At 49.3% G+C, this 27,235-nt stretch overlaps 1 protein-coding gene, 1 long non-coding RNA gene and 1 pseudogene across 2 annotated transcripts; all 3 read left to right on the top strand.

Moving 5' to 3' along the window:
* Nucleotides 1-137: 137 nt before the first annotated feature.
* On the top strand, nucleotides 138-7,285 carry LOC116899213. Its single transcript, XR_004387697.1, has 3 exons — nucleotides 138-478; nucleotides 723-1,028; nucleotides 6,737-7,285. It is a non-coding gene; the product is annotated as an uncharacterized LOC116899213 (long non-coding RNA).
* On the top strand, nucleotides 6,463-6,613 carry LOC116899883 (annotated as a pseudogene).
* A 10,988-nt stretch (nucleotides 7,286-18,273) lies between the features above and the next one.
* Tnfsf9 (TNF superfamily member 9) lies at nucleotides 18,274-20,602 on the top strand. Its single transcript, XM_032899465.1, has 3 exons — nucleotides 18,274-18,790; nucleotides 19,127-19,163; nucleotides 19,846-20,602. Exons 1-3 carry the CDS (start codon nucleotides 18,365-18,367, stop codon nucleotides 20,307-20,309), a joined length of 927 nt encoding a protein of 308 aa, XP_032755356.1. The 5' UTR covers nucleotides 18,274-18,364; the 3' UTR covers nucleotides 20,310-20,602.
* The last annotated feature ends 6,633 nt before the right edge of the window (nucleotides 20,603-27,235 follow it).

Here is a 27,235-nt window from a genome sequence, read left to right on the forward strand (position 1 = left end):
TATTAGTGGAGCCGTACCCGCGTCACCGCCAGGTCACCCTCATGCTCCGCCTCCTGGGCCCGCCTAGGATACTTGCACTGAAGGATGGGGAAACTGGAGTTATGGAGGGGGTGGGTGGAGGGAGGGGCCCCGGAGGTGTAGGAATCCCCTCTCCCCCTCCCGCCCAAGCACTTTCTCTGAGACCTCAGAGTCCCGTTCTATCTCCGCTCTAGTTTCCCAGCAGGCGCCTCCATCAGGCGGCATCCTTCCTCTCCACTCGGGTTTCACAGAGGCTGGATGGAAAGGCGCCACGGAGTCTTGTAAACAGCATCTAGGACAATGTCCTCCATCTCAGCCCCAGCCTCTGCCTCAATTTCTCTGTCTGCTTCTCTCTTCTTCATTCCTTTGAGACCGCCTGGTTCCTTAGAACCTTTTATAGGTGGGGAAGGGCGGTGGCTCTGAGCTCCAGGATCTCCAGAGTTTGGTTTCAAGGTGGCAGGTATGTGTGACATACCATTGGTTCCTGGAAGTCTCTTCTGGGATCCTTCTACTGGTTTCCTTTTATGCTTTGAGGAGCGCTGGAAGGCTCTTGTTAGCTGGGCCGTGGGTCTTTTGCAAGATGGATATCACCGCAGGAGGGCTTGGGAATTGACAGAGGCTAAGACTCATAACTGGACCCCACAAACAGCATGGAGCTTTCCCCACGTCAACACTTGTTATTGATATTTCTTTCTTTTATACAGGATTTCCTATGTAGCTGTTGTTCCCCTATGTCACTATGTTGCCCAGGCTGGCCTTGAACTCATGACTTTCCTGCCTTCAGCATCTGGACTGTTGGGATTACAAGAGAACATACTTGGCCTGAAAGTGACATCTAAAACACCCTTGTGTGTTCGTGAGTTTGTCTGAGCATATGTGGAGGTTAGAGGGTGTCCGTGCATTTTGGTCTTTACCGTCTACAATGCCTCAGTCATGATCGTTCTTGTTGACCATGGACCGCTGGGTTCCATGAGTTCTTCTGTTTTTCCAGGCATCCCCTGTGGCTACAGGTACTCCTTGCTGTGTTCCTTGCTTTGAGAGATTGCCCCTCAGAACTGCATGCTGTAGCCAAGGCTGACCTTAGACTCCTGATCCTTCTGCCTCCACCTCCTGAGTGTGCACCACCATGTTCTATGGTGTTGGGCATGGGGATCAGGGACTCATGAATGCTTGGAGTCCCAGCTCATAAACACCATGCCAATTTTCCCTCATTGCAGACCCAATTGTGATGTTGCCAGCTGGCCAAAGACTGAAGCTTTTTCCTCCCTCCTTCCTTCCCTCCCTTCTCTTTTTCTTAGTCAAATTGTTTTCTTCCAAATTCACCCCCCCTCAACTTCAAGTCTTCCTGTTTTGGTTTTATTTTGTTTATTTATTTATGTATATGGGTGTTTTGCCTGCATGTCTGTCTGTGTACTGCACATACATATAGTGCCACCAGAAGCTAGAGAGGACATAGGTCCCCTGGGACTGGAGTTACAGATACTTGTGGACTGCTATGTGGGAGCCTAGGTCCTTTAGCAGCCAGAGCTCTTAATCACTGAAGCATCTCCAGCCAACCCCCAGATTTTTAAATTAATTTGACTGGTAATGCCTGACCCCATCCCCTCTTATCTCCCTTCCACTCCTATCAGCCCCTCTCCTTTCTACCCTTCCCTATCCTACATTCACAGTTTTTTGTCTTGTAGCCCATTGAGATGTACCAGGGCTGTCTGTGTAGTCATGGGTAGCCTTTGGATTCTGGTGCACATCCATGGGTATAACACTGTAGAAATTGGTTACCACTCTGCCAGAAGTCATTAGAAACCAATAGTTTAGCAAGGAGAGATGTGGTCCCATAAGCCCTTCTCCAACCCATGATTGATTGCTGATAGAATCGATCTTGTGCAGGTTGCAGAAGCCTCTGTCTGTTTATGACTGCAATATCTGTGTTGTGCCTACCCAGAAGATGCCACTGTGGTCCTGCTAAAAGTTATCCCTCTTATATTCCCAGTACCTTAGCTGGCAGGGTATTAACATCCTGTTTAGGGCTGAGCATGCCTCATTCTTAGCACCTTAAGCGTTCAGGAGCTTCTGCATTCACTACTCCCCCCTGAGGAATCTTCTCTGCTCAAGATTGGGAGTAGCACTTGTCTGTGGGTATAAACATAAATGTTTAGAAGTCAATCAACTTAGAACAACAGGAATAAGCCTCCTCCTCCTGCAAGCCTATGACTTCCCCAGCTGTGAGTGTTTAAACAGTGTGGAATTAAACTTCTGAAAACACGAAGTAGTAGAACTTCTGTCTAGAATCATCAGTGAGGGGATTGGGGTGATTGGGGGAGAGCCCCACCTAGAATCCCTCAGTGAGGGGTCAGAGTGGAGCCTCTGCCTAGAATGTGTCTGTCCCTTATTCCATCTCCAGTACTACATAACAAAGTAAGGATATTTAGCCTAAATCCAATGACCACATCCTTTTCTAAGTGCTTTATGGGTACTTGGTGCTTGCTTAGGTTTTAACGCAGTGATTGGAGTTACAGGCTCATGCCAATTTTGGAAATTGGAAATGGAGGCCCAAGGAGGGTGGAGAGCCGGACTACAATGTGGAGACATTTTGTTGCTGGAAATAGGCCATGAACCGGAATATACCAAACCCAGTCTCTCAACAGCGCTTGCAGGACTCCTGCTACTTTGTTGCTTGGTATTAGACAAATAAAACAAGCTGGTGGCCAAACTTCTTTCCTTCCAAGAATACACTGTTGCTAGGGTCCCACACCATCAGGAAACCTGCAGCCAGGGCATGCACCTGTGCATATTCTCCCACGCATGCTGGGTGTTGGCTGTGTGAGTGCAGTTGATCCAGTCCTGGATCTGCCCTGTCTTTGTAAGGGTTGGGGATCTGTGCTGTAAGGGGTGGCTGCACTAACACCTCTTCCCCACATCCAACTCACAGCCTCTCCCCGGAGCTTCCTGCCAGTTCCTCATCCTGATCTTAGGCCATGACATAGGTAGGTCTTGCTTCTCTGTGTCCTAGTGGTACTTAGTTTAGTAAGTGGTCCTGGCTTGGCTTGAGTTCTCTTCAGCTGTGGGGATGGGAGATGGAGATGCAAATGACTATTTTGTGTGGGTTTAGGGCAGGGATACTAAGTCTAATCCAAGCACTGCCTGTCACTGTGGATTGTATGTGTGTGTGCTTGTGTGTGTGTTTATGTGAGTGAGGGGTGTTAGCCAGGGCCACTCCATTTTTGTCAAATGGTGACAATCCCTGACAATTTGTTCCCTATCTCCAATGACTTGTTGTTCTAGATCCTTGCCCTTTACACCCTGAGCTGATTCAGACAGCTGGAAGGCAGTTCCAGCATGTACCATGGGCTGCTCCTCAGTCTTGTGACTTATAACCTCCACCTTCAACTTCTGTTTTTAACAGATATAATTTTATTTTATTAATTAATTAATTAATTAATTAATGTACTTTACATCTGATCGGAACATCCCCCTCCTCTCCTCCCACACCCTCCCTCTCACCTACCCTTCTTCTATGCCCTTCTTTTATGCTCCTCCTTTCTCCTCAGAGGAGGAGAGACCTCCCGTGGATATCAACCTGCCTTGGCATGTCAAACTATATTAGGACTGGGTGCACCTTCTCTTCTCGAGACTAGACAAGGCATCCAGTTAGGTAAACAGAGTCAGAGACATCCTTTCTTCCTGTTAGAAGTCCCACATGAGGACCAAGCTGTTATATACATATAGGGAGACTAGGTCTATCCCACCATGCTCTCTGGTTGGTGGTTCAGTCTCTGTGAGTCCTTATGTGCCAAGGTTAGCTGATTCTGTAGGTTTTCTTGTGCTGTCCTTGACCTCTCTGGCCCTTTCAGTCCTCTAACATCTAAGGAGGGGCAGGACTCTGCCATGCGGGCCTGGTCTCTCTCCAGAGCTCACACTGTGCTGTTGTCTGTTCATCTATGGACTTCATAACTCTAATGAATCTCTTACCCAGGAAGAACAACCCACCCTTGAACTCTGTTCTAGTTTTAAGTCTGCTGCTGCAAGAAAACACTCTGACAAAAAAATAACTTATGGGGGAAAGGGGCTTATTTTGGCTTACGATTCTAGGTTATAGTTCAACTGTTGTGGAGAAGTCAAGATAGGAGCTGGTCATGTGACATTCAGTCACGAGCAGAGAAATGAGTGCCTGCATGCTTGTCTTGTTGCTTCTCACTTTTAGCTTCATTTCTCCACTCTTACACCATCTAAGATCTTTAACTATGGAATGGTGCTGCCCACAGTGGGCTGGTTTTTCACATATTGGCTAATGTAATTAGGGAATCCAATAGACAGGCTCCCAGCCCAACCTAAACAGACAATACCTTATTTAGACTCTCTTTCTAGATGAGTCTAGACTGTGTCATCAAATTGACAATGACAATGTGCTAATCTTCGAAGACCATGAACCAGAAAGGACACAGTATTCTCTGTTGGAGCACAGGGGTGTTTGGAATAGAGGGGTCCCCCGAGATGAGGGTGGAGTTGGTGCTGAGCTGTGTCTGTCTCCTCAGTTCCTTCCTGCAACACCAGCTAGCCAAATGCAAACCCTGTGATCCCACTGCTTTTGCAATGGAAGGAGGTGGCTCTAGTGGGCACATAGCCAAAAGGTGGGGCTGCAACCCACGTCACTAAATATATGCACTTATCACAGACCAGGGCAGGCTAGGTCTTCACAGATCTTCACACAGTTTGGTCAGCATAACTGCAGGCATGGGAGGTAGGTCACATCTTCCAGGTCAATCTTCCTGGGCTCTGTGTAGGATAAAGAAGGCAAGAAGGCAAGAGTCACCCTGGGGACCAAGGGGACCATGGGAACTGGAAAACCCCAGCCTTTTGTGTCAGACGGCTTGCTCTTCCTTCATATGGAGAAGGAGTAGAGTTTTCAGCCAAACAAACAGAAGCCTGGGCTTCACTCCTAGCACTGAATAAACTGAGTTGGTACCACACACTTGTCATCCCAGCGCTTGGAAAGTGGAGGCAGGAGAATCAGTTTGAGGTCAGCCTGGACTGGACACTGTCCTTACGTCTTTTTTTTTTTTTTAATTGTATGTATGTGAGTGCACTGTTACTGTCAGACACACCAGAAGAGGGCATTGGATCCCATTACAGAGGGCTGTGAGCCACCATGTGGTTGTTGGGAATTGAACTCAGGACCTCTGGAGGAGCACTCAGTGCTCTTAACCACTGAGCCGTCTCCCCAGCCTGACACTGTCCTTAAAGTAAAAAAGTTTGCTGGTCATGGTGGCATAAACCTTTAATTCCAGACCTTCGGAGACAGCAGCAGGAATTCCTCTGAGTTGAAGGTCATCCTGGTCTACTTGGGGAGTTTCCAGGCTAGCCAAGGCTACGTAGCGAGACCCTATCTCACTGCTCCCAAAAGGTTATGCATGTATGTTTCTGGATTGTTCTGGATGCTTGGGCTCGTATGTGACATCAGCATATATGTTTGAGCCTGAATTTATTTCCAACAGTGTGGTGTTAGTATGAAAGTTGTATGTGAGCAGGGGGTGGGATCTGTCACCTCCTGTCATCACCAAACAAACCATGAAGGGAAGGGGTTGATGTCAGAGAGCTCTCTCTTAGGGTGATCCACACCAAAGGCTATACCCTAGGTATCCCATTCCTCTCCCCTTGCCTCCTCCTCTCCCCTCTGCTTCTTCTCTCTTCTCCCTCCCTCCCTTCCTCCCATATGTTCCTCACTGGCCTGAAACTCCTGATCCTCCTGTCTTCACATCCTGTGTTCTGGAAGGATAGAGGGGCTGCACTCAGTTCTGTGCCATGCTGGGGACGTTGAACCTGATACACGCTCAGCAGGCAGTCCACTCACTGAGCCCTGAGCCCAGCCCCTTGAGCCTTCTCAGTGCACTCTGGGACAGCCAGGCAGCTTCATCTCAGCTGCTCCTGACTCCCTTCCTTAGCCTTGAGAAGAAGGGGGCAGATGGAGATACTGTCCCAGCCTAGCCTCTGCTCCTCATAAAGGCCGTGTCCTCTTTGGAGTACATATGTACGGACGGGCGATGATGGCATATGGCCGTCGTATTCGTCTATGAATGGGAGGAAACACTGACAGAAGTTGTGGTGTATGGAGGGAAGTATTCAGGCTTACAGTGCAAAGGCCCTCATGGTTTTCTCCTTTTTGAAACTATTTATTGATTTTGTGTATATGAATACTCTATGTACATCTGCAGGCCAGAAGAGGGCACCAGATTACTTTACAGATGGTTGTGAGCCACTGTGTGCTTCCTGGGAATTGTACTCAGGACCTCTGGAAGAACAAATTAAAAAAAAATAAAACCAAAAAACCGATCCCAGTCAGGTGTGGTGGTATATACCTTTGATCCCAGCATTTGGGAGTTTGAGGCCAGCCGAGTCGACATAGCAGCCAGGGCTACATAGTAAGACCCTGTCTCAAAACAACCAAGGGGACTTACCTGGCAGGGGAGATACCATGATCATGAAGGTGGTTTTCCCAGGGCGAGGCTTATCCATTGCTGACCCCTGTGATTTTCCCAAATGCAGGAAACTTGGCTGCATAATTTGTGGTAGTGGGGGACTGAGTTCGTGCTCCCCCGCCAAAAAACAAAACAACCAAGGGGGCTAGAGAGATGGCTCAGCGTTAAAAGCACTTGTTCTAGCACAGGACTGGGGTTCAGTTTGCCACACCCACACGATGGCTCACAGCTATTTGTGACTTCAGTTCCACAGGATCTGTTGCCCAATTCTGGCCCCCATGGGTCCCGCACACCAGCGAGGCACAGACATATAGGCAGGTGAAACACTCAGATAATAAATTAAAAATGACAACTCAAAAAAAGAAAGAAAGAAAACTGAAGAAGGGAACTCAAGTGAGCTGCAGCCGAGAGAGAAGAAACTGAGATGGAGACAAGTTCAAGTCTGGCCTGCAGCCATGGAAACTTGGGGTCAACTATGAGCAGTTCCTGGAGCTAAATGAGCACTTCCTGAAAGAACGCCGCTCTAAGGAGGAGACTCTGGAGGCCTTGGCTGACAAACTCAAACTGACAAAAGGACGAGTTATACTTTGGTTCTCCCAGAAAAAGAACTGACATAATGGTCAAGCAGATGTCCAAGCCTCAAGTCCACAAGCCTTGGGGAAGATACAGGTACCACTGGACACCAAGAGAGACCACCAGGCAGAACCCCAAGAAAGAAAGAAAAAGAGAAACAGTTATGTCCAGGCTCAGTTTGATGAGGCAATGAGTTTATTAGGACTTAATAAATAATTCTTAAGAAAAGCCAGGTTACTATCTCTGTAATGAAATCTGGTGATCAAAGCAAGTTGGGGGGTAAGGTTTATTTATGCTTCCACATCACTGTTCATCATCTAAGGAAGTCAGGACAAAAACCTAAACAGGGCAGGAACCTGGAGGCAGGAGCTGATGCAGAGGCCATGGACATTGCTGCTGACTGACTTGCTCTTCATGGCTTGCTCAGTCTGCTTCTTAGAGAACCCAGGACCACCAGCCCAGAGATGGCCCCACCCACAGATGGCTGGGCCTCCCACATCAGTCACTAATTTAAAAAATACCATGCCAGACCAGGTGGTGCATGCCTTTAATCCCAGTGCTCGGAAGCAAAGGCAGGCATAGTTTGAGGCCAGCCTGGTCTACAGAGTGAGCCCAGGACTGCCAGGGCTACACAGAGAAACTCTGTCAACCCCCCTCCCTCAAAGAAAAGGAAAAAAAGAAAAGAAAATCCCCTCTAGGCTTGCCTGCAGTTATAAATCATGGAGGCATTTTCTCTTGTGAGACTCCCTCCTCTGACGACTCTCTCTCTACCTTGTGTCAAGTTGACTTGGGCAAGGGCTTGCTTAAGGCAACATGGGTGACTCAGACAGCATTGAGTCCATCGGATTGGCCTGTGGGGCATTTTCTTGATTTCTGACAGATGTGACACGGCCCACTGTGAACAGTGACATCGACTGGGCAGGAGATCCTGGGATGCAGAAAAGGCAGGCTGAACTTCAGGAGGAAGTAGGTTTCATTTCCTCCATGGTCCTTGCCTCAGTTTCTGCTTCTAGGTTATTTCCAGTTCATCCCTGGATTGGTGGGACCATAGACTTTCCTCAAGTTGACTTTTGGTCAAACAGGGCAGACCAGATATGCAGTACACACTCTTCCAACAAAGAGACACACACCTGTGCATGCCAAGTGTGGTGGGCTGGAAGCCACATTTATACAAAGCCCTTTTCTCCCCCCCGCCCCCACCAGCACTCGGTTGACACAAACACACATTGTATTCCACAAGGAATGAATAGGCAAACAGTCCAAGTGCACACACTGGGACAGGCAGTCTCCCCCTTCCCCATCATCTCTCAGGGAGTGGGGCTCAAGGCTGGGCCATATCCTGGTATGGTGGTCTTCTGAACTGGGGGCTGGGGGCTAAAGAAATGGCTCAGTGGCTAAGAGCACTTGCTGCTCTTGCGGAGGCTCAGAGTTCAGTCCCCAGCACCTAAACCCTGCTCCTAATCACTCTAGCTGACCCCTCCTCTGGCCTCTCTGAACACTTGTAGCATCCACTCACACACAACACATACACATTAATAGAAGCAAACTATATATTTTTTTTTTCTTTTTTTCGGAGCTGGGGACCGAACCTAGGGCCTTGCGCTTGCAAGGCAAGCGCTCTACCACTGAGCTAAATCCCCAACCCCGCAAACTATATTTTAAAGAGAATAAAGGTATGTGTGTCCAGAAGCTTGAATGAGAGTCTGTAAGGCACAGAAGGCCGGGAAGGACCACTGATAGAGAAGGCGATGAAGCCTACGGGGTAGGGCCTGAGTGGGGCCTTTGGAGAATCGCAGGGAAGTGGGCGGGGCAAGAGGACCGAACCACCTGGGAGGGCGAAGTAGGAGGCTGGGATAATGATGTCAAAAGTGGGAATCCACAAACTCTAGGAAGCTAACGACTGGGGAAGTGGACAGGGCGTAGAGAGAACGACAGAGCAGCTGGGAGGGACTGAGAAAGTGGTCAGGGAAGACCAGAGAAGATGATAGTGGAAAGTGGGCAGAACCTAGAGTGATTGGTAAAGAAGTCGGAGGAACCAGAGAAGCGAGGCTGTGGGGCTTGAGAAAGCGAAGGTGCCATTGGGAGGGACTGCAAATGAAGGTTTAGAGAGCGTGACAACTGGCAAGTTGACAGGACTCAGAGGGAATGACAGAACAGGTGGGAGGAACTAACAAGTGTCTACTGGAAGCTGAAGGGTAGTAGAGGTAGAATGGGAGGGAAGTGCAAAGGGTCAAGGGAACCGGCAGGGCTCAGAAGATTGACAACTGGGAAGTGGGCGGAGCCTAAGGAGAATGGCTGAGAAGTTTCTGGGCTTGAAAACCAGATTCTACTCTCAAGTGGCACCCATGGGCTCTGGCCGCTTTCGTGCTGCTGACACTGGCCCATTAGGAAGGACAGTGACCTGGCTCCCCTTACAACATCCTCACTGATCGTATCCCGCGGCCATACAGGCTTCTCCGGGGTGCCGGTCCTGGGCTTCCAGGTTCTAACGTCACGTCCTTCCAAGGCTCAGCCAGGATGCTGGGCAGACCCTCCCACCTGCATCCCCTGCAGCTGGGTCGAGGATGCGGTCCACAAGGGGGCGCGTGTGTCCCGCGCTGGGATCCACGGCTGAGCAGGAGGTAGCCCTGTGCACAGAGCTGGCACCTGGATGTTCTATTGGAATACTGTTTTTGTTCTTGTTGTTTGCTTGCCTTTGTTTTTAATTTGTTTCATTTCGTGCTCTTAGGTGTTTTGCCTGCCTGCATGTCTGTGTGAAGGTGTCAGAAGCCCTGGAACTGGAGTTACAGACAGGTGTGAGTTGCCATGTGGCTGCTGGGAATTGAATTTTGGGTCCTCTGGAAGAGCAAGAGCAGCCAGTGCTCTAAACCGCTGAGCCACCTAGTTGTTTTTTTAAAGATAGACTCTCTCACTGGTTGGGGGAGCCCAGAGCTATTTGTCTAGGATGGTTTGCCAGTGAGTTCCAGGAATCCTCCTGGGTCTATTTTCCAGAGCTAAGAGTATAAGCATTTGCCAGCTTGTCTTTTTTCTTTTAAATGAAATGAAACGAAACAAAACAAGAAGCCAGGGGTGCTGGGGATCAAACTCAGATCCTCATGCTAACGAGACAAATATTGTTGGCTGAGCTATATACGCTCGGCATATTTAAAAACGTTTAAACATTTTACTTGTATTTATGAGTATATGTGCGTGTCTCAGCTGTCTCAGGGTAAGTGCAGATGACGTGCAGTGCCTATGAAGTCCAGAAGAGGGCGTCACATCCCCTTGGATCTGGAATTACAGGAGGTTGTGAGCCACCATGTGATGACTTAACCCTGGAAGAGCAGAGTGGGAGCACTCTTATCTCTTCCCTTTTCTTACCTCTTTTCTTCCCCTTTCTCTTCTTTCTGTCCTCATGAGACAGGGTCTATCTTTATAGCTAAGGCTAGCCTGAAGCATACATAGTCAGGCTGGCCTCAAACTTGGGGACAATGTCCCTACTTTAGCATCCCAAATGCTCAGATGACAGATATAAATGGCCACACCTTGCCTTTTCAGTGTGTTTGACAATGATCTCTCTGTCTCTGTCTCTGTCTCTCTGTGTGTGTGTGTGTGTGTGTGTGTGTGTGTGTGTGAGAGAGAGAGAGAGAGAGAGAGAGAGAGAGAGAGAGAGAGAGAGCACAAGCGTGACTGAATGATGATTTGTGGGTACTGTGAGTGTCTGTTCTATGTCCTGGCTGTGGGTGTCATTTGTGTTTCTGTTTAACTGTGACTGTCCAATGGCTGTGTCCCCTGCCAGCACTGGGGAGTCCCTTCCAGATAGTAGTCAGGCTGGGGTTCCCTTTCTATTCAGCCTGGCTGATTTCCTATCACTGAGCTAACTCTTGCCCCTCTGAAGGGTCCCCAGCCTGCCCCCCCTCCAACTTTCTCAGGGAAGTACCTGTTGACGATAAATTTTCCCTTCCTCCAGACAGCTACCTTTTCTATCTTATTGGGTGCCTAGTTGACTATAGGCTGTTCATGGCTAAAAGGAAGGAGGAGGAGGAAGATAGGAGGGGGGAAAGGAAGTGGAGGAGGAGGAGGGGAGGGGGAAGGGAGGGAGGAGAAAGAGGAGAAAGAGGAGGAACCCAAACAAAACTTTGCCCACATGGAAGTGCAGGCTAGAGCCACACCGCAGGGTGAGCAAATCTCCGGAAGCAATTGTAATGCAGACTCCTCTGCAGCCCTCTGTTTGCTCAGGCCGGAAGAGCCTGTCACGGTGGTTCAAAGACATGAGCTAACTACTGCCTTTGCTCCGCGTGACTGGTGATCTCATCGACATTAATCTGAACAATTTCCTCTTGATGACTGGAGAGATCATTTCTGTTCTCTTCACTTTCTGCTGCTTCTGGGCTTTGCATTGTTGTTGTGTTGTGTTGTGTTGTGTTGTTGTTGTGTTGTGTTGTGTTGTTGTTGGTGGTGGTCTAGGGGTCTCACATAGCCCAGGCTGGTCTCCAACTAGACTTGTAACTGAGGCTGATCTTGAACTCCTGATCCTCCTAACTCCCCCTCTAGAATTCTGGCTCTGTGTAGTTCTCTTCGAACCCTCACAGGTCATCTCGGAGGCGGGAACTGTGTATTGAATCAGTACTTAAAGTCCATGTGTAGACACCGAGACATGCTAGGCTGTCTAGGCTGCCAGTGGCAAGGATGGCGATGGCTGCACTTCCTGAGTGCCCGCTGTATGTCTGGCAACATTCTGGTTCTTGCACTGTGGATACCTTGCTTTTTGAGATAGTCATTGGTGTTAATTTCACTTCTCAGAGGGGAACATTGAGGCGCCAAGAGGTACAGGAATTTGCTCAGGCGGTGGGGCTGGGATTTGAACCTATGCTGTGGAGCTTCCATGTGCCATCACGGGAGGGTCAGGGAAGTTGGCTTTTAAGCCTGGCAGCTGGTGTGTGCATGCAAGCTCAGTACATTGGAGTCGGAGGCTGCCCTGGGCTGATAGCGATACCTGACTCAAGATAAGACAACAGAAAGCAGTTGACACTCACTGGGTATGCTGGTGGCCAGTACCTGCCATCCTAGCCATTTGGAGCACTGAGGTGGAGGTGGACATGAACCTAGGACTTGGAGGCCAGCCTGGGCAACTTGGGTACACTCTACATCAAAAAACAAAAAAACAAAAGAGAAAGTTAACACTAAACTGCTTAAGGTAGTGCACATGTAACATCCCAGCTTAGTGGCTGAGACGTGAAGATTGCTAGGCCTTGCCTAGAATCCCCCAGTGAGGGTTTGGGGTCACAGTCAGGGTGGGGCCTTGTCTAGAATCTCCAGTGAAGGGCTGGGAGCTTGACCTCGGGGTGGAGCCCCACCTAGAGTGCTCCAATGAGGGGCTAGAGGTATGGTTCAGGGATGGAGCTTTTGCTGAAGCTCGTTCTAGCTGACACTGACTGTAGTGAGAGTAAAATTAAATGGAATCCTGCCTTAGAAACCTTGGGATAGGAAACCTTTGCTTTTCTTCTTAGAAAATACCATGTATGACTATACATCCTGGGGGACATGTGTTCAGTGGACCTGAGAGGTGGGCGAGGAGTCTCTAGGCCGACACTGTAGGGCAGGTCCCTATAACTGCTTTCTTCCTTTGAGTTCTTCCAGGCTCTGAGGACAGCTAGGGCTCATGGTCACTTCACCACGGTGGGTGGGTGGGGAGGAAGGTAGGGAGGGGGAGCTCAGCTCAACATGGTGGTTAGAGCTTCCTGCCTCTGAGGTCCTAAGCACAGCGCTCAGGATTGTCAGCTAGGTTGCGGCCGGTTTCCCTACAGACTAGGGAATGCTGTCTGCTTTCCCAGAAAGGGAGGTCCAGAGTTCTGTGAAGGCACACAGCTCAGAACGTCCCTGGAACACCTTCGTCACCTTGCTTCCTATTTTATGGTGAGTCTCTGGGTCTACATGGCACATGGGTTGATGAGTCTACATGACGTGGGCTGATACCCCCTAGGTAGAACACAGGGAGTTATTCTCACTTAAGTTCCTAGTGGCTGAAGCATGTCATCCCAGCACTCGGGAGGTAGAGGCAGGAGGAACAGGAAGACATTCAAGGTCATCCTTTGTTAAGAAGTGAGCTGCCTAGACTGGGTTCCATGAAACCCAGTCTCAAAAAATATTTAGGAAGAGGAAGGGGGCCAATGAGAGTGAAAGTGGGACAAGGGAGGACCATGGGTATGTAGGTGGGACAAGGGAGGACCATGGGTATGTAGGTGGGACAAGGGAGGACCATGGGTATATAGGTGGAGAGGCAGTCCATGGTTGAGGGTGCTCATTGCTCATTCGCTTCCTAGCACCTACATGGTATCTCACGGTTGTCTGTAACTCCACTTCTGACCTGAGAGATGGATCAGTGGTGGAGAGCACTTGCTGCTATTGCAGAGGACCTACCTGGGTTCTGTTTCTTGCACCCACAAGGGGATCTGACTTCGTCTTTCTCTGGATACTGGGTCTGCATGTGGGTGTATGTACGTACATGTAGGCAAAACACTCACCCACTTAAAATATATAAATACAAAAACATAGACAAGGAAACCATCAAATGAAAAAGGTAAGAGGGTACTGGGGCGGATATGATCAAAAAGGATTATATACAGAATGAAAATGTCCTAACTCATTGTTACATATAGTTAATATAGATCTCATATGTATTCATTAACTATGAAAAGCAACTCAAACATTACAGCTCTCCTTTGCTATGAATGTATTCCCACGTCAGCACTGCATACAGCAACCCCCATCCCCATGAGAGATTTCCTGTTATCTACCTCATTTTTGTGGTGCTGGGATAGAATCCAGGTGAGTGCTTGTCACTGAACCTGACCCTCAGACCCTGCCATTGAATGCAGTACCTGACTGAGTATAATATATTCAAGCTTAAAGGCACCGCACAGCATCCAGCGTTGTGAGACCCACACCACAGCAGGCTTGGAGCACCTGATTCACCTATTGTCCTGCAGAATCAGCACCAGGTTTGAGCTCTTCTCCATACATCTTCTTCCTTCCCACTTACCACTCTTACACCCATCCATTCATCCATCCATCCATCCATCCATCCATCTGTAGGTTGATGTTTATATGCAGGTGAGGACTGACACTGTACAAAAAAAAAAAAAAAAAAGGCAGGGACAAAGCTTTTGCAAGGCGGGAGAGAAGGGGAAGGAGAAGGAGAAGAGAGTCAAGATGGAGATGGAGAAAGATGACCCAGATCCAGGTGGTTTTGAATTGCCAAGGTAGCTATGTATATTTCTTAAAGGATGGATTTCTATAGGGTAAATTTACCTTATCTAGCGAGGTGGTTTATATCCTTATCAATTGCTTGTGAGTTTATTGTGAGGATGGATTGTGCATTGAGAATTTTACATATAAATCTGTTGTTGGGTTGCAGTTTGTTGAGTCTTGATTTTACTGGGTAGCTGGAACCAGAGAGTTCGTGGTTAGCAGAGAGCTGCTGGGAGAGATACTAACCAGAGATAAATTATGGTCAGTTCCACGTGGCCCCACGGATGCCAGAACTAACTCGCCACTTCTGACCTCTCAGAAGCAAAGGACTGACATCCATAGCAAAGGAGAACTGTAATATTTGTAATATTTGAGTTGTTTTTCATATTTTATGAATACACACTAGCTATATAGTATCACGCTGGAATGGCTTTTGGACTGCCTGGGTCTGAGTGTACTTGGGGGCAGCATGGAGCCACTGAGATAAAAGTACCCTGCAGTGCCACGTGGTCCTGCAGGTGACAGTGCTAGCACAGGATAAAAGGCTACCAGTTTATTTAATGTTTACCACAACATCCATCCATTTGTCTGTCCATCTATCCATCCATCCATCCTTCCTTCCTTCCATCTATCCTTCCTTCCACCCACCCATCCATCCATCCATCCATATACCCACCTACTTACCTATCCATCCATCTGTCTGTCCATCCATCCATCCGCCTGTCTGCCCATCTACCCACTCACTAACTCATCTATCAATCCATCTGTTTGTCCATCTGCCTGCTTGCCTTTCCATTCATCCAACCACCCATTCATTCATCCATTTATCCATCCATCCATCCATCCATCCATCCATCCATCCATCCATCCTTCCTTCCTTCCTTCCATCTCTCCTTCCTTCTACCCATCCATCCATCCATCCATCCATCCACCCATTCATTCATCCATTTATCCATCCACCCATCCACCCACACATTCATTCACCCATCCCTGTCCCTTCCTCTCCTTTTCCCACCCTTCTTTCATTCCTTCTTCCCATGGATATCATGGAGACACTTTTTGCTGCACAGGGTGTAGGTACCTAGAGATGCTGCAGAGGATTCCATACGTCAGCAGGAGTGGGAGGCAGTGATAGCAAGGAAGGCAGTTAATAAACAGAGGCAGTCAAAATGGCTGACTCCTGCGGCATCATGAGTGGCAAAGTACACTAGTCATCCTACACACAGTCTCGGGAGGCTGAGGAAGGAAGGTCAGGGCAACACGAGCCTGTTTTAGTAGAAAACAAAAATAAAGATCTCTTTGGGGTGGTGAACCATAGACCTCCGAAGGCAGGGTTCTGTCTTTGGCGTTATTGTAGATCTAGATGTTTTCCTCCCAGTTCTTGTCACTGCCGGCTTAGGCAATCCTTGGCTGTGGGAGCTGCTGCTGCTGCTTAGAAGGAGCTGAGATTAAAATCTCTCTCTTTAGTTTGGTAGAAAGCTTACCTAGGAAGCTCTCTCCCTCTCTCCCCTCTCTCTCTCTCTCTCTCTGTGTGTGTGTGTGTGTGTGTGCATGTGTGTGTGTGTGTGTGTGTCTGTCTGTCTGCCTGCCTGCCTGCCTGTCTCACTATTTAGCCCTGGCTGGTCCATTCTCATTATATAGTTCAGGCTGGCCTTGAACTCACCAAGACCCATCTGTTTCTATCTCCTGAGTGCAATGCACACCCCTGCATCCAGTTTTTTTTTTTTTAAAGATTTATTTATTATAAAACACCGTAGCTGTCCTCAGACACACCAGAAGAGGGCATCAGACTCTATCGCAGACGGTTGTGAGCCACCCTGTGGTTGTGGGAATTGAACTCAGTACCTCTGAGAGAGCAGTCCGTGCTTTTAACCACTGAGCCATCTTTCTGACCCTTCAGTTTTGTTTTTGAGATAGTGTCTCTTCATATAGCCCTGGCTGGTTTTGAACCTCCAACCTTCAAGCTTCAGCTTCCTGAAGGCTGGGCTCAGAGGTGAACACCATGCATGGCTTGTTCTAAATGCTGTGTGCGTGCGTGCGTGTGTGTGTGTGTGTGTGTGTGTGTGTGTGTGTGTGTGTGTGTGTTCTGTTCAAACCCCACCAATTTTCCAATCTTTCCAGGATAATAAAGGCGCCTTCAGGCTCTGCAGGAGAGAAAGATGACAGCTGGGTCAGGATTCCAATTTCTCGGTGACGCGGATGCTGAGCTTGTGGGGTGGAAGTCGTCAGACTGCGGTTTTGAAGAAGTCATGGCTAGAGAGAGAGAAAGTCTTCATCTGTCATTTTTACTCACTGCGATGACAACTGGGATATACACAAGAATGAGATGTGTTCCCTTTGTAGCAGACGCAGGAAGGGGAGTTGTTCCAGGCACTGAGGGGTCTCTGTGAGTGAGAATCACGTAGGTGTGGGCTGGCTCTGAGCAGTGTAAGTGTCCAGCAGAGAGAGGTGGACCACTGTCTGTGTGACGGCCAGAGTCGCCACAGCTGAATCACTGCTGGTGCCTGGCAGCCGCTGCTTGGGTGGAGCCTGACTTCGAGATCACCCAGATGTCTTTTTGTATCTTGTTAAAGTCCCAGTCATCCAAGCTGGGTCTTTCTGTCATTCTGCAGGGACGCTGGTGTGGGAATGGCACTTCTCCATGCTGGGCTGGGAGGCTCAGTGGTCTCTGTGCCCAGTATGAAAATAGAGCAAGCGGGGTCTGGGCTGTGTTTCCGTGGTCAGAACCTTGGCTTAGCATGCTTAAGGCTTTGCACTCCTTCCCCATCACGGAAGAAACTGGATCTGAGGATGCATGCCTGTGTCTGTATCCCAATACTCTGGAGGGTCAGAAGTTAAAAGTCATCCAAGGCTATCTAGTGAGTTTGAGAGTCACAAGCTAAAGGCCCTGTGTCAAAACAGACAACTCCCCATTTCATAGTTTGTCGTTTTCTGCTGAGATAAATGGTCTGGTCCCTGTTGGCTTGGGTATTTCAGTACTTAATTTTTTTTTAAATTACATTTACTGATTGTATGCACGTAGCAGTTAAAGAGCATTTGCAGGACAATTTGTGGGTGTCAGTTGTCTCCTCCTGGAGGTGGAACTCAGGTCGCTAGGCTTGATGATTAAACTGTTACCTACTGAGCCATCTCAGCAGATCTAACCAGATCAGGACACCGAGGAGTCCCCAGGGTTTGCCCAGCACCAGTCACCTCTCATTTCCTCTTTTGGGGGCCTTCTCTGCTGCTTCCTCCTCCCTTTCCCCTCCACCTCAGGCAAGAACAGTGAAAGAATGGGAAATTGACAATGTGTCCGCGGCCTAGGGGGGATTTCTCTATCTGGACTCTCCAGCCTTCTGTTTCTGGAGTCCTAAGAGGCTTCTAACAGGAAGCCCCAAGAAAGTGGGTGGGGACAAGCCAGGAAAGGCCCAGGGTAGAGATGGGGTCCTGGGGAGGAAGAGGCTGGGTGGGTGGGGGCTCAGCAGTGCTCTTTGATTCCACTAGGGGTTGTGGTGGTGTGTGTGGGGAGTTTTGGATGTCCCCAGAGTACTTAGGGGAAAGTATGAGGATGTCCCAGGGATGGGGGCTAGGGGTTGAAAGAAAAAGGGAGCAGGAGAGACAGGGAGAGAGACAGAAATTTGTGGGTCAGAGGTTTGAGAGTTGGAGACAGAAAAACAGAAATGGAAAACGGTGGAGAAATAACCTATTAGTGGGGAAACAGAATAAGAAGGGAGACAGCCGAGACTCAAGAGAGGCTAGGGAGGAACGGATCCCTCCCCATCATATAAACAACTCTTTAATGTGTCAGTGTTAAACCAAACCAAACCAACCAACCAACCAAGCAACCAAAAAAAAAAAAAAAAAGGAAGAAGAATGGGCGGGCACAGGGTCTGGATGCTGGGGAAGGACTGGACAGGAGGAGGAGGAGGAGGAGAAGGAGGAGGAGGAGGAAGGAAGAAAGTTCCGGGAGTCGCGGGGCGGAGCGCGGAGCCCGGGAACCCCGCGGCTGCCCTCCCTCCCCTCCCCGGAAAAGGCGCCTCCGTAGCCTATAAAGCGTGGGCACTGGCGGGAGATGTGCACTGCCCGTGGCAATGGACCAGCACGCACTTGATGTTGGGGGTACCGTGGATGCCGGACATCCACCAGGTACTGCGCAGCCCCCGGATGCGGCGTTCCTCAGAGAGACCCGGCTCCCAGCGGATGCTGCGTTCCTCGTAGATACTGTGCGCCTCACAGAAGCCGCGCTGCCCACGGATGCTGCGTGCCCTGCGGTTAATGTTCGGGATCGTGAGGCCGCGTGGCCGCTGGCCCTGAACTTTTGTTCCCGCCACCCGAGGCTTTACTGCCTAGGCGTCTTGGTGTTGCTGCTCCTGGTCGCCTGTGTCCCTATCTTCATCCGCATCCTACCTCAGCCCGCGCTCACAATCACCACCTCGCCTGACCTGGATACCGGAGAGAATACTGCAGACCAGGTTACCCCTGTTTCCCACATTGGCTGCGCCAACACTACACAACAGGTGAGGCTCATCCCATCCCTAGGGGACCCTTTTTACTTTCTGGAAGCATCTCTGCACTGACGCGGAGAGAACAGCTCTCCAGACCCCTACCCCACTCCTGCTACTCTGTTTGAAGCACTCCCTCTCCGTCTGGCACGCAGAGGAAATCCCTTGTGTCTTAACCTCTTGAACGCTCCTATGAAGACCTTGGGGAGGACTCCCGAGGGTGCAGCGCATCTCCCTTCAGCCCCTCTAGCCCCCCCCCCGGCACCCCCAAAGTGGGCTGGGCCACATGAGTTCCTATCTGCTTCTTTAGGACGTAAGGCAGCATCTACCTTTATTCTTCTTTCTTCCCAGGGTTTTCCCGTGTTCGCCAAGCTACTGGCTAAAAACCGTGAGTGCCCCCTGATTTATTCCCAGCGGGTCCTGCAGGGAGGTTGACCGAGGGGGCACTCCCTTCTAATCTGTCCTTCTCCCTCACCTACTCAGTCTTTCTCACTTGCTGTCACAGCGTCAGCTGTTGTCCTTGTGACCCTACCCAGGTCGTCAGAGAACTGAGAATTTAGATCTCTCTTTCTCCTTTCCTTCCTCTCTTCCTCCCACGTAGCCCAGGCTTCCCTCAAATTCATTATGTAGTTGGGACTGACCACCCTACTGCCAGCACCTCCAACAGGCTGGGATGAACGCCTGGGCTTCAGGTACCCTACTGAGCCCCAGCCCTAGTCCCTCCCTGCCAAGCCTTCATTAATTGTCAAGTTATCTGCCCTCAGAGTCCCCCTTTCCCACACACTCCATGTCTCACCCCTCTCCCAGTTTTGCTCATCCCTCTCCTCCTCCTCTCTCCTCTCTTCTTCTCTCCTCTCACCACTCCTCCCCTTACTCATCTCCTTCCTGGAGCGTCTCCACTCTAAGTCCTCTAGACCCTCTTCCCTTTACCTCGTTCTTATTCCACAATCACTTCCTTCTAGGTGGCCTCCCTCCTTTTCCTCCTGTTTTGTTTCCTCTTTCCTCCCCGTTTCCATGGTCCCACCTCCCCACACCCCATAACACCCAGCAACTCAGCGTTCTTTTTCTAGAAGCATCGCTGAGTAACACGACTCTGAACTGGCACAGCCAGGAGGGAGCTGGGAGCGTATACCTGTCTCGAGGTCTGAGGTACGAGGAGGACAAAAAGGAGTTGGTGGTGGACAGTCCTGGGCTCTACTACGTGTTCTTGGAACTGAAGCTCAGTCCAACGTCCATAAACACAGGCCGCAAGGTGCAGGGCTGGGTCTCTCTTGTTTTGCAAGCAAAGCCTCAGGTAGATCACCTTGACAGCTTGGCCCTGACAGTGGAACTGTTCCCTTGCTCCATGGAGGACAAATTAGTGGATCGTTCCTGGAGTCGCCTGTTGCGCCTGACGGCTGGTCACCGCCTCAGTGTGGATCTGAGGGCCTATCTGCATGGAGCCCAGGACGCATACAGAGACTGGGAGCTGTCTCATGCCAACACCACCAGCTTTGGACTCTTCCTTGTGAAACCTGACACCCCTCAGGGATGAGTTCTTACCCACGTGACATTGCACATGGGTGCTCTAGCCACCCTTCTTGTAACCCCTGGACGCTAAGACCCCAAGCTGCTATATTTCATGGGGCCTAGGCAGTCCTTCCTCCAGGACTTTTCCTCTTGTCTTTAACTGGACTCAGTATTTATTGTGAGCATAGCTCAGACAAGACTTTATATAATTCACTGGACAGCATTAGTAACTGCTGGGCAGCTGCTAGAAATCAAAGGTTCCCAAATCAAACTTTATATTTATATTAATAAGTAAAAAATAAATGTATTTGTAAATAAGTCTTTATTTTTATCATTTCCCTTGTTAAAATTTTAAATTTTCATGACTATGGGTATGGTGTTCATTCACAAATATGTCTTTGTATACATGTATGTGCATATGTTTAGAGGACAGAGTTTGATTCAGTGTCTTCTTCCATCTCTTTCCACTTCATATTTTGAGACAGGGTCTCTCACTGAACCTGGAATTCATTGTTTCTGCAAGGCTGTCTGGAAATTGGGCCCCAAGAATCCCTCCTGTCTCCATCCCTGGGGAGGGGGAGTGTCTATAGGCAGGTTCTTAGAATAACTGGCTCAAGTGGCCCTGTAGCACTCTCCCTTTTGTGAGGCAAGAATCTTACGTAGCCTGACAGCATCCTGACACCCAGTTGACAGAGCAGCAGATGGAGTGCTGAGCTAGAACCGGTCTCTCACAAATGTGAGGGCTGTGCTTTTCTCAGAGTGCTCTGTTCCTGGGAATCCAGCTATGACTAAGAAATAAACAAAAATAAAACAACCTCCCACCCCAACCATGCCATGTGAAAGGTTATGATTTCTGATGTGATGGCACTGGTCTGTGTACCGTTTTGAGAGACAGAACCTGTTGGAGCAGGTCATAGTTACAGATACAGATGCTGACAGAGAATTCGTTAAGGAAATTCCCCCAATGGTGGTCACGTAGGCTAAGTCCCCCAACTGACGACTCCAAGTAAAGGCTGGAGGATCCAGAGTTCAAGGTAGGACAGCCCAGGATACACAAGACCCTGTCTCAAAACAAGCAACAAAATAAATCAAATTAAAAAGAAACAGAGAGGGCTGGAGAGATGGCTCAGCGGTTAAGAGCACTGACTGCTCTTCCAGAGGTCCTGAGTTCAATTCCCAGCAACCACATGGTGGCTCACAACCATCTGTGATGGGATTGAATGCCCTGTTCTGGTGTGTCTGAGGACAACTTCAGTGTACTCATACATATTAAGTAAAATAAAATAATTCTTTTTTTTTTTTCTTTTTTCCGGAGCTGGGGACAGAACCCAGGGCCTTGCGCTTGCTAGGCAAGTGCTCTACTACTGAGCTAAATCCCCAACCCCAAATAAAATAATTCTTAAAAAAAAAAAAACAACAGAGAAGTCTCACAAGCCAGCTAGATATCTGTAATTCACAGAATTGGAGGGTAAAGGCCCTCCTCTGTGATTCTGAACATGGCTCTCGCTGCAGCCACAAGGAAGGCCTCCCAACACCCAAGCTGATGTGTGATGTGATCAGGCCCAGGGCTGCTGTAAACTCAATCGATAACATTTAGCAAACTCAAAACCCACAGCCACTCTGGGCCTCAACAGATATTTAAAAAATTTCCATTTCAGTATTTCCTAGCTGTGACTTTAGGTGACTTACCTTGCCTGTGATGGGGTAGTGGAAATCCCTTTGTCCCTCCCACCCAAGCTGGATACCGGGTTTAGTGACATCACAGCTTGAGGTCAGGTCCAAAGGAAACAGTAGCGTTAGCAGGGTCGGAGTTGGTTTTAGTCTCTTCTTCAAGGGTGACTGAAGGAGCAGCCTGAAGCCCATCACTCAGGAAAGAAGCTGCTCACTGACGTGAGCTCCCCACGGTTCCTCTCTGAGAGAGAGGCTGGGACTCACCCAGGAGACCCTGACTTCCATTCCAACATTGCATTAATTACTGCAAAAATGGACATTTATGTCTAGATTTGCTTAAGAAAAGCAAGAGTACACTCAGGGTTTGTCTCCCCAGACCCCTCATTTATTTTGGTGTTGTGTCAGAGGTCCACGCATCAAGCCTTCCTTTATCCCCCACCACTTTATCGTTTGAGGCAGGGTCTCTTTTATTCCTGTTATTGAACATAGATTCTTTCCTCATACTATTTATCCTGATTACAGTTTTCTCCCTGTCTACTCCTCCCAGTTCTTCCTCTCCTCCCTTCCGGATCCAGTCCCTTTCTGTCTCTCAGTAGGAAAGAACAGGCTTCTAAGAGATGACAACCACACAGGACAAAATCAAATCAAATAAGACAAAGCAAAAACTTTCATTCTGCAGTTGGACATGGCTGAGTTCAAACCCTGCTTCAGCTGGTGCCAGCTAAGCTGTGCATGCTTGGGTAAGCGCCTGACTTCTCTGGGCCTACTGTTCCCAATAATGAACACAGGGGCTGAGTTTACATCAAGGCTCTTGGGGCTGTTAAGTGAGATAATAGGCTTTGTGACACGGTGTCTCACACCAAATTAAAACATGGAAGTTGTAATGATCAGAGGGAGATGTTCTACCACCACATGCTAAGGTCCAGAGGCAGAAGAGGGATGATCCGGTACAAAGCAGGTACAATCGGGTACAAGTGGGCAGTGGGTCAGACTAGCGCAAGTCTGTTGATCTTTGATTTCGGGCCCTGGGACAAGGGATTGAGGTTCATATTGTACACACCAAAGCTGACCTGGCCTCCAGATTATCCCAGCATCCCTCAGGTCCTATCTGGCATATCCTGCCCCCAATTCTGAACTTTCCAGTCCAGACGCTGGGCTGCCCTTTCCTAAAGGCTCTTCCCTATATAATCCAGACACTCTCCCCCCAACCCCCGTCACCTTTCTCTCTTCCTCTTCCCCTTTCCCACCTCTCCCATGGTGACTTCTCTGGTCTCATCCTTGACCCAGTGAACTCACTGGAGAGCAGCTCCCTAGTAAATCTGCATGTAATATTTTCTAATCTGGCTTGAACTGGCTCATTTCACTGGTGGAGAAATAACTCTCCAGAACCTTTCATCAAAACTATAGAAGACCTGGGGAAAGTGTTTCCTGTAAGCTTGAGGACCTGAATTTGAATCCCTAGAATTCATTTTAAAATGCTGGACGTGTAGCTGAGTGTAACAGTGCAGGCCTTTAATCCTAGCACTTTGGAGACAGAGATAGGAGGATCTCTGAGTTTGAGGCCACCCTGGTTTACAGAGAATGTTCCAGGACAGCCAGGAACACCCCCATCTCTCTCTCTCTCTCTCTCTCTCTCTCTCTCTCTCTCTCTCTCTCTCTCTCTCACACACACACACACACACACACACACACACACACACACACACACCAGCTAGCCAATAAAAGCTGAGTGTGCTCTGGAGAGATGGTTCATGGTTCAGAGAACCACAGTTTGTTTCTGGTGGCTGGCAAATACCTGTAACTGAGACTCCAGGGATCTGACTGCCTCTTCACCTCTCCTGGCACGGCACACATGTACACATTCCTCATTTCACACACACACAATACAGGTAGTCCTTACAGAACACTGGGTCTGAAGGTGCACAGGTGTAACGGCCTGTCTGTGTGAGGGATTATAACCTCACAGAGGAGCTCCCTGCGGGTATCAGCCTACTGAAGACAGGGGATCCTCGAAGTTGGAATCTCCTCCAGCTGCTGGAGGCTGGACCTTGCCTGAGGGACAGGAGCTGAGAAAGTGATGCAGGGCCACATGGTGGCAGACTATGTACTTAGCATCTCTCATTCTCTTTTCGGGATTTGTTTTATTTTAGTGTGGACGAGTGTTATCTCTGTGTCTATGCTAAGTTTGGGCCTGGTGCCCATAGAGGCCAGAAGAGGATGCCAGGTTCTCCAGACCTGAAGTCACTGGTGGCTGTGAGCTGCTGTGTGGGTGCAGGTGACTGAACCCCAGTTTTCTGCCAGAACAGGAACTGTGACCACTGGCACCTTTAGCCCCATTTCCCCTGCCTCCTACTTAAAGCTGTTAGGCCCACTCAAGAAGAGCTTGGCGGGGTGGCACTCATGGATGTCTTTGTCCCTTTCCCTAGTGTGGCTACATACAACTTTCTTCTGCTTTTCACTATTAATTTGTCTGTTTATTTGAGATTGGGTCTCATCAGGCAGCCCCAGCTGCCTGGACCAGGCTGGCTTTGAACTCACAGTCGTCTGCTTGCTGGGATTAAAGGCAGGGGCCACCACATTCAGTTAATTTGGCTGTTTTAGTAGGCTTATTAAATTATTAGCTGAACCTGGGTTACTGGGGTACAGACTGTGATCCCTCAGGCCAGTAGTAAATTCATAATCAAAGCACTGGGAGGCAGATACATGAAGGTCCCTGACTAGGTTGTTAAGCCTAACCAATGAGACCATGTATCCGAAACATAGTGGAGTGGGGCTTAGAGATGCACCTGAGGTTGACCTCTGGCCTCCACATGCACCTGCACACACGTGTGTACACACACAATGCCTGCTCAGAAGGATGCTTTGCCAAGCAGAACAGACATCTAGTTAGCTTATTGGAGGACTGTCCAGTTTGCAAGGTGAGTTTGCAAGGGGTGAACAGCAGGAGTGGAGGCAGAGACTCATGGAAGAGGCTGTGGAACGTTCTAGAAGAGGGATAGTTGGACAAATGTGTGACTAGGGTGATGATGGTGCAAGGAATGGATGAGAGAGTTAGTATACAAAGGGTCTCTGTAGCTCGGGCTGTCCTGGAACATTCTCTGTAAACCAGGTTGGCCTCAGACTCCCAAGTCCTGGGAATTAAAGGCATGTGCCACTACCATGCCCTCACCTCGGCAGTAACATTTCCCTATCATTCAGGAGGCTGAGGCCCAGTCTGGGCGGAGACCTTGTCTTAAAGAACCCAAGGGCAGGGTGCTTGCGCTGTATGCTCAGGGCTCCGGGCTCCATCGCCTGTGCTGGTTAAATAAGTAAGAGCACGAAGGATTGCGTCCTCATGTGAGAAGGAAATGAGAACTCGTGGTCTGGAGTGTCCGGCAACTGCTGAGAATTGTTAAGGGGAGAAACGAGAATGCCGACCAGAATTTGAATCACGAGGCCTGTGGTGGTTTCCTGAGAGCTGTCTTCTCTGGCATGAATGGACGTGATTGCACCACAGCAGCTCCAAAAGCTAGTAACAATGAGGAACTTGAGAGACCCCACACACAGCTGCTGGATTTTATTCATTCTTTGTGTGGTGAGGGTTGGACCCTCTTGCATGGTAAGCGCTGACCACTGGGTCACACCCCCTCACAGGGATGTGGGGGGGTGCTCCACCCTTGACCGTGCTTCCAGCCCCTTCTGGGAGTTGGAGGGTGGGTGTTGAGTGGGTGCTGTCCTGCTAGTGCATCATCCCTTCTCTTCTCAATCTAACTGTTATGCTGAGATAGTGTCTTACTAACTTTCCCAGGCTACCCTTGAACTCTTCACCCTCTTGCATTTCCTCCTGGGTAGCTGGGGTGGCAGGCATGTGCTACAAGACCTGGCTAGAAGATGGCTGTTCTACGAATTCTTTTATGTGGAGAGACAGTGTTCCTCATTGTTGCGTCAAGGACAAACCCAATTCCTGGTGGTGTGGACAATAACACCCAGGGCACTGTTCCGTGTCACAACCACGGGGTTCTCACTTCTTTGGAACCATTGGGGTGTTTATGTTGTTCACATGGTCCCATCTGTGGCCTCGGAGGGTAGCAGAGCCCATGGACACAGGGACAGGGTGCCTCCCCGGTCCTAGGAACCTTTTGTGTCTTCTGTCACTTCTCTGTGGTTCATATTTTGGGGTCCACTGCCAGTTGAGCTTATGGATAGTTCCTGGGGAACCAGAGGAGAGGTCAGGAAAATGGTGCAGTGGGTAAAGATCTCTCTGCACTGCTCAAGGACTGGAGCAGAATCTGCATATGGTGTGAATCTGTCATTCCTGAGCTGGGGAGGTACAGCCAGAAGGATCTCTAGAACTTAGTGGTGCTGGGCTAAGAAAGGTCAGCCTCGCAGCCTCCAAGGTAAGATAGAAAGTTGGGCAACCTGCACGTCTTTATCCCCAGCACGGGGGAGGCAGAGGCAGGCAGATCTCCATGAGTTCGAGGCCAACCTGGTCAACAGAATGAGCTCCAACCCAGAGTGGGCTTCATAGTGACAAACGAACAAACCAGAAAACAAAGAAAGTGAGGTAGAGAGAGTGAAAGGAAGGAAAGAAGAAGCCACATGAACCTCAGACTTCGGACTCTATCTTCACAGCTTCCCAGGTGAGCACACCTGCATGCTCATGTGCGCGCGCGCGCACACACACACACACACACACACACACACACACACACAGGAGGTGTTTTGGTGTGTGGTTGGGCTGGAGCCCAGGTCCTCATTTACGCTAAGAAACTTTCTCTAGTAAGTTTTGTCCCCAGCAAAAATACCATGTTCTGAAAAATGTGTGTTAACAATCATTTTTTTTTTATTATTTTTTTCAAGTTGGGTCTTGTGTAGCCCAGGCTGGCCTCTAGCTTGCTACATAGTTGAGGTAACCCTGAACTCCTAACCCTCCAGCCTCCCCCCTCCAGAGTCCCACCAGGCAGGTTTAGCTGGGTCATGGATTGGAGCCCAAGGACTCCTGATGCAAGGCCACTCACAGCAAGAGCCCTTTAAACACTATTTCCTACAGAGACTGCTGATGTGAGGCTGGGATCTAGTGAGCCTTCTCACTAGGGTGGGAGGGAGGTTGTCTGTAGAGAGGAACCAGACAGAGGCACGTGACAAAGTCAGGCTCCCTCGGGACATTGGACCATGCTGTCATTCAAGAGCAGGGACGAATGCTGAGAGGCCTTTGTACCCTCAGGCTTACCTCCTGCCCCAGAAACCCACAGGCAGGGTTGTGCCTATCCTAAAGGGAGCTGCCAGGGTAGAGTACTGCAG

This window comes from Rattus rattus, chromosome 4 (assembly GCF_011064425.1).
Source record: "Rattus rattus isolate New Zealand chromosome 4, Rrattus_CSIRO_v1, whole genome shotgun sequence".
NCBI classification, from domain to species: Eukaryota; Metazoa; Chordata; class Mammalia; order Rodentia; family Muridae; genus Rattus; species Rattus rattus.

What these genes read in the sequence shown, in the direction of transcription:
- Tnfsf9 (XM_032899465.1), top strand. Translation starts at nt 18,365, where the DNA reads ATGGACCAGCACGCACTTGATGTTGGGGGTACCGTGGATGCCGGACAT. An exon ending in GCGCCAACACTACACAACAG is followed by an intron (nt 18,791 to 19,126) that starts GTGAGGCTCATC and finishes CTTTCTTCCCAG; the next exon opens with GGTTTTCCCGTGTTCGCCAA. An exon ending in CAAGCTACTGGCTAAAAACC is followed by an intron (nt 19,164 to 19,845) that starts GTGAGTGCCCCC and finishes TTCTTTTTCTAG; the next exon opens with AAGCATCGCTGAGTAACACG.